This window comes from Sphaeramia orbicularis, chromosome 1, assembly GCF_902148855.1.
Source record: "Sphaeramia orbicularis chromosome 1, fSphaOr1.1, whole genome shotgun sequence".
In the NCBI taxonomy this organism is placed as follows: Eukaryota; Metazoa; Chordata; class Actinopteri; order Kurtiformes; family Apogonidae; genus Sphaeramia; species Sphaeramia orbicularis.
The window spans coordinates 58595398-58606053 of NC_043957.1; the positions used below are offsets into that span (position 1 = coordinate 58595398).

The 10656-nt window shown below is 36.4% G+C and overlaps 1 protein-coding gene across 1 annotated transcript in view; it reads right to left on the minus strand.

Annotated features, from left to right (window-relative positions):
- card14 (caspase recruitment domain family, member 14) overlaps positions 1 to 10656 on the minus strand; it is a 35784-nt gene that overhangs the window by 16559 nt on the left and 8569 nt on the right. The window contains exons 6-11 of the mRNA XM_030142962.1: positions 9526 to 9651; positions 7442 to 7591; positions 7237 to 7353; positions 3984 to 4084; positions 1004 to 1059; positions 717 to 777 (exon numbers count right to left, since the gene is read on the minus strand). Coding sequence (XP_029998822.1) covers positions 717 to 777; positions 1004 to 1059; positions 3984 to 4084; positions 7237 to 7353; positions 7442 to 7591; positions 9526 to 9651 — 611 coding nt within the window. The remainder of the gene's footprint in view (positions 1 to 716; positions 778 to 1003; positions 1060 to 3983; positions 4085 to 7236; positions 7354 to 7441; positions 7592 to 9525; positions 9652 to 10656) is intronic.

A 10656-nucleotide genomic window follows, 5' to 3' on the forward strand; every position in this document is an offset into this window, starting at 1 on the left:
ATATGGAGGAAAAACACTCTAATGTGACGTTGTAAAACCAGCTGGTTCAGTTCATACTACTGCAACTTTTATTTGCAATGTTCTGAAACTGTCTAATTACAAATCTTCAGTCTGAAGTTTGGCTTAATACCTGCATACTGAAGGAACTGCTCTGTTTTCATCCTTTTAAAGTCATTTTAAATCAATGGGAAAAGGACAAATGTGGCTGTAGATGTTTTTCCAACTCATTAAATTTGGTTTGGCTTCGAGATGCTTTTGTTGTCATACTTTTAGTACCTTTTAAAATAATAGTGACGTTTTAGATGTATGTTCTTATCGGTTTTCAGTTAGTTTTTAGTGCTGCCTTTCATTGTGCTTCTGTATATTAGTGTTTATATATGGCTGTGATTTCCATTCTGTGTAACTTCTGCTGCTGTCTGGGCCAGGACAGTCTTGAAAAAGACATTTTTAACCTCAATGAGCCTTTTTTTCCTGGTTAAATAAAGGTTATAATGATAATAATAAAAAATACTAGCCTTACGGTTCTGCTCTTCCATAATCCTAATTCAGGTCATTGATAACAGTGGAAGTTAAAAGGTTACATTTTCACCTTTGGGTATCCTGAAACTGAAATTGACACCATGATGCAAGTCTGAAAGTTGCATTTGTTCGACTAAAAATGCTTGGTAACATGAAACTTGTTTTTATGTTTGACATTATTCAGCGTGTTGCCTCACCCGTCACAGCTGGTGCCGTTTGTGGAGGAAAGTCTGGACGCACGTGTGTCTTCATTCTGAACTAAACAAAAGAGAAGTTGTTTAACGATTTGGCATCACGGTCATTTTTCACGGAAATAATGTGCAAGGGTTAATGTGCGACTGTACAGCCCTGGCAAAGCTCCAACACTGAACAAAAGCAGATAAAGGTGTCGCTAACCAGAGGCGAAGCGCCACACCTTCACACCACAGAGAAACACACAAACCCACACAATGATTTCAACAAAGGACGGGAGTTGTATGCTCACCATCAGGCAGAAAAACAAAGTCATCCAACAGCGAGTCGGTCTCCGCTGTCTCCAGGCTAAGACAGAGACAACAGTTTTCCTTTTCATGCTCATAATGCTGCAGTAAAGTCTTCAAGTGGAATCTGTGCTCAGTTTGCACATGAACACATACAATAACACAGGGCTGTCAAACTCATGTCAGGTCAGTTCCACATTCAGCTCCATTCGATCTACAGTGGGCCCAACCACTAAAATAATAACAGAATAATATAGAAATAATGTCAACTCCAAACTTTTCTCTATGTTTTAGACCAGGGGTGTCAAACATGCGGCCCGGGGGCCGAATGCGGGCCACCAAAGGGTCCTGTTCGGCCCCTGGGATGTTTTTGCCAAGTGCAAAAATTCCAGTCTTGAATTGAATTAAACAAAAAAAAAATTTGCTTGAATTAAGAAAAAAATAAATCTCAAATTTAGCAAAAGATCTTGAATTAAGCCAAAAAATACATATCTTCAATTAGGTAAAAAAAATCTTGAATTAAGCAAAAAAATCTTAAATTTAGCAAAAAATCTTGAATTAAGCCCAAAAAAAAAATCTTCAGTTAAGTTAAAAAAATCTTGAATTAAGCAAAAAAAATCTTCAATTAAGTTTAAAAAATCTTCAATTAAGCCAAAAAAAAAAAATCTTCAATTAAGTAAAAAAAATCTTCAATTAAGCAAGAAAAAAAAATCTAGAATTAACAACTTAAATTTTTTTTCTTTGTTTTAGTCTAAAAAATAACAGTAAATTATGAAAATATTTACATTTACAAACTATCCTGTAACATTAAAATGTGAATAACCTGAACAAATATGAACAACCTGAAATGTCTAAAGACAATTAAGCACAATTTTAACAGTTTTTCTGCCTGTTTGTCAGTGTTTAGTGTCTTTGTAGATCTGATCCATAATGCATATGTTTTTTAATTTAAATTTCAGTTTTTTTGTTTTTTGTTTTGTTTTGTTTTGGATAGTTTACAAAAGTAAGGATTTTCATAATTTAATGGGATTTTTTGCACTAAAACAAAGACAAAAATTTGGAGTTGTCATCATTTATAGGTTATCCTGTTATTATTTTACTGGTTCGGCCCACTGCAGATCAAGTTTAGCTGAATATGAAACTGAACAAAAATGAGTTTGACACCCCTGTTTTAGAGCGAAAAAAAGTTAATTTACATTATGAACAGGTTTACATCTACAAACTATCCTTTCAAAAGATGTGAATAACATGAACAAACTGAAAAAATAAGTGTAATTTGAACAATATTCTGCCTCAGTTTATCATTTACACATGTACATTAGAACGTACAGATCACAGTGGGTCTACAAACACACAAAACATTTAATAACAGGCAGAATATTGTTAAAATTGTACTTACTTCTCTTGAGGACAAGGATGAGTATGGATATTTACAGGTTAAACATTTTTTTGACAGGGAGATTAAGAGTAACTTATCAGAGGGCAGTGAACTGATGAAGGTCTTCACAGGAGCTTACAAACAAACACCCACTAAGACTGTGTCTAAATTATATCGGGGTCTACAAAAATATAATGGTGTGAGTTCATTTTACATTCAATCGAAATGGGAATCAGAATTGAATATTCCTCTGTCTGAAAGTGACATTAAGTGGCATTCTATGTGTAAAACGCAGCAAACATCCACCAGCTCTAAAGTGGTGAGAATCTGTCTGGAAAAACCTCATTTGCTTTTTTATTACACCAAATATTAAAAGCAAACAATTGGGAAAACTGCAGCAATGCTGGAGAGGATGTGGTCCCATGAATGCCAACCACTCACATATCTGCTGGACATGTGGACAAATGCAAATGTTTTGGAACCATGTTGTTTAGACAATGGAGAATATTTTAAATGATAAAATCCCAAAGGACCCCAGACTATCTACCTGGGTCTAATACCTGATGACGGAATTAAAAGAGAAGACATTATTTATAATTTTAATTCTTGTCTGTTAAAAGGTAGTCACAAGGTACTGGTTGAAAAGTGACCCTCTTCAACCACAACAATGGCTGGACATTATAGAGGAAATACAGTATATACCATGGAAAAATTTACGTTTCAACTGAGGATTAAGATGGGAACTTTGAAGCGAAGATGGGAGAAATGGACCAGATTCAAGGACACGAATTCTTGAAATCAGATCAAGTACAGAAAAGCAGTCGAATGCATAAGGAACAGCATCCCCCCCTTGTTGTATTGTGTGCTTTTTTTGTTGTTTTGTTTTGTTACTGCACTGTAAAAGTGATTTAAAACATTAAAATAAAAAGTTAAAAAAAAAAAAAAAATTGTGCTTACTTCTCTTAAGACATTTCAGGTTGTTCATGTTTGTTCAGGTTATTCACATTTTTGCGAAATTATACTTTGTTTTAGTGTAAATACATGAAAATATTTACATTTACAAAGAGAAAAATTTGGAGTTGTCATTAATTATTTCTGTTATTTTGATAGTATTTGACTGAATCCTGCCCACTGGAGATTGAATTAGTCTGAATGTGGAACCTGAACTAAAAGGTTTGTTAATTTTTTAGTGTAGTTTTTGCATTTTTGCACAAATTCATCCCAAGAGCCAGGCTGGACCCTTTGGTGGGCCAGATTTGGGCCCCGAGCCGCATGTTTGACACCTGTGCAATAATACAACCCAGAGACTGGTTTGGTGAGTAGGACTAATCCCAGGTCTATGACAACTAAGCTGAAACTATTGTCGGTTTTCTCATGAGCAGTAATACAAGACGTGAAGTGAGAAAAAAACAGCAAAGGCCTTTAATGCTTTTGTGGAAGTGCATCGAATCATTCTTTGCAGTTTTCAGTCCTACTCGTTTGTTTCTTTTAATTTTGGCATCATTTCAATTCATTACTCAAATCCCGTATTTGTAGGAGCTGATAGTAAAGCATGTTACATAAACAAAATACAGAGTGTAGAAACACACACACACACACACACACACCTGCTGTCTTTGTACAAAGCTCCCTGCCTCCTGCGAAGGGAGTCTGGACTGGGGGGCTCCACGATCCGGGATCGGACACTGGTTGCTCCAGGATCTTCACACTTCACACGGAGACAAAAACAAAATATTTGCTGGTTAATAATGTCACAACACGCAACAGTTTACCATTCAGTACAGTACACATGTGCATTCCTAACTCTGACCCTCACACCCACTGAATACACAAATGAATGGAACTTCACTCCAGATTGTACTCTGTGTTCTGGAGCACAACGGTCCAAAGGCGTCTAATGCTGCGTTTCCTCTACATGGTACCGGCTCGACTTGACTTGACTCGACTCGACTCGACCTTTTTGCGTTTCCATTATGAAAAAGGACCTGGAATCTGGTACCTGGAACTAGTTTTTTGGTATCATCTCCACCAAGGTTCCAGGACTGTGGACAGATACTAAAAGGTGACATGTAAACACTGCAGACCACTGAGTCGTCTCTGTGACCCGCCCTTTTACAAAAAACAGATGTGGAAGTTTAAAATAAAAATAGCAGTAGGTTAATCACATGATGACAGCCTGTAAAAGTACCGTACTTTCCAGGTTATAAGACACACCGGAATATAAGCCGCAGGTGTCCACGTTGTGACATGAGATATTTCCACAGACAGATGGTAAACAGAAACATTACACTGGGTTAAGAAAAAAAGCTGCTTTTTGCAAGTTGTCTAGGTTTTTTCAACTGAATTAGGACCATTTTGCACCACTAAATCCAAAAATGACATCTGTTTTTCTCAATCAGGTCAGGTTTTTTTGCTAATTTGATTTTGAAAAATTTGATCTTCTCACAAAATTGATTACATTTTTGTGACTTTATCAGTTGATTTTTTTTATATAGTTCTCACCCAAAATAGGTTTTAAGAGAAAAAAAATCATTTTCTAACAGGATGTATTTATTAAGTGTTACAAACTTTAATTCCTGTAAACTGAATAATAGATATTGATAAAGGTAAGTACATATAAATTGAACATTAAATTGTCATTGTGCAAAATTCAGGGCATGAATTTTTGTTTCTTCGAACCCCTCGAATGCTCAGCAGCAGGGATGTCTGTCTTCAGAGTCCGGCAGTAATCAGCCGTCATGACTGCATCCCAGCGTCCCTGATACCTGGCCTCCATCTCTTTTATGTCCTGATGGAATGTAGCATAGTTCAGAAAGTTGACCTGATTGAGCAAAATTAATGTGATGTTTGGATTCAGCACACCAAAATGATCCTAAATCAGCTCAAAAAACTTAAACAATAAATTTGTTGTTGACCTGTGTTATTTAAATATTTATTTCCATCCCCTCACTGCTTTTTTCCAAACAGTGTCTGGACCACGGCAGTAAACGGCAGGAACAGGCTGCTTCAAAAACCCAGAACAGTCATTGATCTGTATCTTCCTCTTCCTTCTGCTCATTAAACCACTGCAGTCGTCTTCTTCAGTGTCGGAGCTGAACAGCCTCAGCTCCGTCAGACGCCTTCTACGTCTCCGTTGTTGCTCAATGGCACTTCCGTGCTGCAGCTCTTTTTCCTTCTTGGACAGCCAGATCAATTGCTTTGAACTTCAAAGCTGCAAAATATGCATTTCTTCGTGTGTTTTCCATGATGAGGGTTTGTGCATGACACGCAAAATGACTGTTAAAGATTCAAACTTCTCCTCTTCATCACCTCTTCCTCCTGTCTGTCTCACTTTTGTGCTTCCTGCCAGAGCGCCCCCTGGAGGACGTTAGCCTGCATAAATCTATACTCGAGCTGCATCACTGTATAAGCCGCAGGGTTCAAAACAAGAAAAAAGTAGCGGCTTATAGTCCAGACAGTACGGTACACCACGGTTTGTCGAGGAGGTTCAGATGTAAAAATTCAGCATGAGCTTGACAAGACAACACGCAACGAGTGGGTTTATCAGCAACTCTGAGCAGATGACACGGAAGTAACCTGCCGCATCACTATGACGTCTAAGAACTGTAAAGTCAGTAGTATCCTGGAATGGAAACGGTCTCCAGGAATAGGACTGGTACCAGAGTCGAGTCAAGCCGAGCTGAGTCGAGCCGGTTCCACATATGATGTTAAAGGTAATCACAGAGGTGGTCTGGTTGTTATGGAACCAACAGTTTTCACTAAATAGTTGTTTGTTCACTCAGCTGAAACACTCCTCCCATTCAACTCCATTCAAATTCTCCATTTCGAGACCCAAATGCTGTGATGTATTTACATTTAAAGATTGGAATCTGTCCTTCACAGTTCAAATACATTTGTCTGTAGTTAATGTCATTAGGAGAGTTAAGAAGAAAATGTCCAAAACTGTGGACACTGGACAAACAGACAAATAAATGTTCGTAAACACATACCCTCCTCAGCAGAAGTAACAAACTACAGATCAGGGCTCTCAAACTCATGTTCTTTCAGGTTCCACATTCAGCCCGATTTAATCTGCAGTGGGTCGGACCAGTCAAATAATAACAGAATAACCGATAAATAATGACAACTCCAAATTTTTGTTTATGTTGTAGTGCAAAATACCCCATTAAATTATGAAAATACTTACTTTCTAAACTATCCAAACAAAACAGATGTGAATAACCTGAAAAAACTGAAATTTCTTATGAAAAAAAAGTGCAGTGGTGACAATCTTCTTCCTCCACTTCTCATTAGTCCATGTGCATTCTGGATCAGATCTACAAAGACACTAAACACTGAGGAACAGGAAGAAAAGAGTTCAAACTGGACTGAATTTAATACAGACATTTCAGGTTGGTCATATTTGTTCAGGTTAGTCACATTTTATTGTTACAGGATAGTTTGGAAATGTAAATATTTTCATAATTTAATGTTATTTTTTGCACTACAACAAAGACAAAAATTTGAAGTTGTCCTTATTTACAGGCATAATGGAATATTATTTTATTCACATCAAACCCAGTAGTAAATCTGCAGTCGTTCTTTTGTGTGGGTTCTTCTGCTGTTATTATTGGACTGTAGATCAGATTGGTCTGGATGTGGAACCCACACTAACATGAGTTCCACAGCCTGGACTGTGGAATTTATACACTGTGTAAATTCACCCCAGGGGTCGGACTGGAACCTTTGGTGGGACACATGTTTGACAGCCATGCTATAGATGGTCTGGTTCCTCTCTGATGCTATTGCTTTTCAGATACATTTTGGTCCAGAATTAAAACGGTTTGACGTTTTACTCCCAGTATTAGTAAAGTCACGTACCTCAGAACTCACAGACATGGGATTGATGGCGTCCATACGGCGAAGTCTGCGTCTGGTTGGGAATGGTACCTCCTCCTCACAGCTGGACCTGGGGCTCTCCCAGCAGACCTCTGTCTCCTTTGACACAAACACACAGCGAGGCGTTACGACGGTCACCGGTGCATGTGTTGCGATGTGATGCGCCCGTGTGTGTGTGAGCGCTTACGTCGGAGCTCTGCCGTCCACTTGTGGGGCTGCGCGTGGCTTTCAGACTGAACATCCTCTCCTGGAGCTCCACCAGCTGGCACCTCAGAGTGTCCTTCTCAGCCAGGAGGCGGGCGATCATGGCCTGGGCCTCGTCTCTGGACAGGTACGCCTACCAGCACAAACCACAGCGGTAACACTTTAGAATAAGTGTACACTATGAAGCATTAGTTAAACATTAACACATACTGAATTCATTATTTATGAAGCATATTTCTGACATGAATACTTATTAATATATGGTTTATAAACACTGTTATAATGGTTTTACTCATCATTAATAAGCTCATTTACAGTGTGCTTAATGATTGTATTTTCATACTTTATAAATTATGGATTCAGTGTTTAAACATTTTGTATTGCATCACTTACAAACCAGTTCTGATGTGCATTTCTGCTCACACATACACTATTCACACATGTACTAATGGTTAGTGAATATGTTAGTGGGTATTTGATACAATCTTACATATTTATTTTCCAACAGATGTCCTATAAACAGTTCTTAATACAGGAATTCATTATTTCAGGTAGTTATAAAGCACTTACTACTCATTAATTAAGTCTATGGTGTGAGCTCATCTAAAGTGTGCACTATCTATGACATATAAAGCATTTACAAATGAGATTTTCTGAATTTGATTCTGAATCCATAATTTATAAAGTATGAAAATACAATCATTAAGCACATTGTAGATGAGCTTATTAATGATGAGTAAAACCATTATAACTGGGTTTATATATATATACACAGGGTGGGGAAGCAAAATGTACAATATTCTGAGGCAGGGATTGAAAGACAGTGTATGACCAATTAGTTTAGTGAAAGTCATGAGAATTTATTTGCCACAAGAAAATGTCCATAATAGAAAATGTTTTTATTCTATGTGTCCTCCTTCTTTCTCAATAACTGCCTTCACACGCTTCCTGAAACTTGTGCAAGTGTTCCTCAAATATTCGGGTGACAACTTCTCCCATTCTTCTTTAATAGTATCTTCCAGACTTTCTGGTAATAGTTTTGCTCATAGTCATTCTCTTCTTTCCATTAGAAACAGTCTTTATGGACACTCCAACTATTTTTGAAATCTCCTTTGGTGTGACGAGTGCATTCAGCAAATCACACACTCTTTGACGTTTGCTTTCCTGATTACTCATATGGGCAAAAGTTTCTGAAAAGGTATGGATAATAGTGTTAGGTATGATAATGACATCAGTATATGTTTGGGTTCAAAACAACTGACGTAGTGTCTGCTGAGAAAAAACAACTAAATGTTCATTGGAAATTTTGCTTCCCCACCCTGTGTGTGTGTATACACACACACACACATATATATATATATATATATATATATATATATATATATATATATATATATATATATATATATATATATATATATATATATATATGTATATAATTTTCAATGAGACTCAGTTGTCCAATCCACTGATAAAAACTGTATTTGGACAGTTTATCAGTGCTTATACATGTTATACATTCACAAAAATACATTTATTCAACATTTTGGTTGTGAAACCTCCTGTAATTACACAAGATACTTGTCAGTTAACAAACAAGTCTGGTTAAACTTAAAGAACAAATACTTCTTTAACGGTTAATTGTCAGTAATTTATCTCATTTTATTTTATTTTATTTTTTATTTTTTTTACAGGATTAAACTTTAAATTAAAAGTTTAATCTCATAAATAGAAAATAAATATTTGTGAAACTACGATACATTTGCACATGTATTTTTACTATATTTTTCTGTGAAAAAAAAAAAACCTTAAAAAAAAAAGGAAATTTTATGGTTATTCACAGTTACAGTTTTTTCATGTTATTTTACATTTGACATGTAAAATCACAGTCTATTTTTGTTATTTCTTTGATATTTTCCTGTATCTTAAAAATACAGGAAAAATTTGTAAAATAAACAGTGAAAATTCTGTTACATTACAGATTTTTTTACAGTGTATAATTGTGGTGGAAGAAGAGCAGAAATGCAGTGAAAGTGTGAAAGGTGTGTGGTTTGGTTTCATGTTTACTTGGTCTCTCTCGGCCTGCAGCTCTCTCATCTGGCTCTGGATGACGGTACTCTTCTGCTGGTGCATGTTACAGTCCAGGGTAAGCTGCTGCACCTGAAGGCTCAGACACTCCTTTTGATCTACGAGCTGAAAAATACACGTACATGTTTCACCACTGGGATGTCAGAGCGTAGAAACTTCACACCTCACACTTACCAGGAAGTTAAGACTCTGTAGAACTGATGAGAGACCTTACATCATTAAACAAAAAAATACACACAGTTAACTGGAGTCCTATAGTGAACTGGTCTCCACAGTTCCATATGTTCATAGACGGTTCAAAAAAAGGGATGCTGCACAAACAGTGAAGAAGGCCTTTTTTTTCTCCAATGTTTTCGAGATGTATTTCTGTCATCAAATTAAAAATTGACTTTTTTTTCTTAAAAAAAAAAAAATTCTCATTTTAAATATTTGGTTTATTTGCTATGTTGTATTGTGGATAAAATACAGGCTTTGTGAGATGTGCAAAATGATTTTAAATCTCACAGACATTTACATGTACATGTGTACTTCTATGAAACAGAGAGGTAAAAAGTCAAACCAGATGTAGACGAATGTTATGAAGCAGGTTTGGAAACACTTTGGGTCTATTTAAAAAAGAAATATTTACAGAGACAAAAGATAAAACACATTTTTATATTATTTTACATTGTTTTTAATACGATAATCTGCATGTAACACGGTCAAAAGGACACGAAAAATTACACGCTAATTTTTTAAAAATATCTCTTTATTCTCTCACAGGTGCATTTTGGGGATTGAACTAATTATTCAGGGCAGAGTGTTTCATAAAAATGACCGCTGTTGCAAAACCACTCATGATTTATTTGTGTTTAAATGTTCAGATTCTGCATGTAACACCAGTGGACACGATGGGTTCCACACCAAACCTGGAATGAGACTGAGACTGCTGCCAAACCCACATATGTGGATTAGAAAACCCACTAGGATCCACACATTGAACACAGTGTCTGTATTTAGAGTCTATAGAAGAGCATTTACACACAGGTTTACACAGCTAATGCACTGACACCTAGGGAGATTTAATGTCCATATTTGGGTCCTACTTATGGACCCAGTATTTGATTAAAA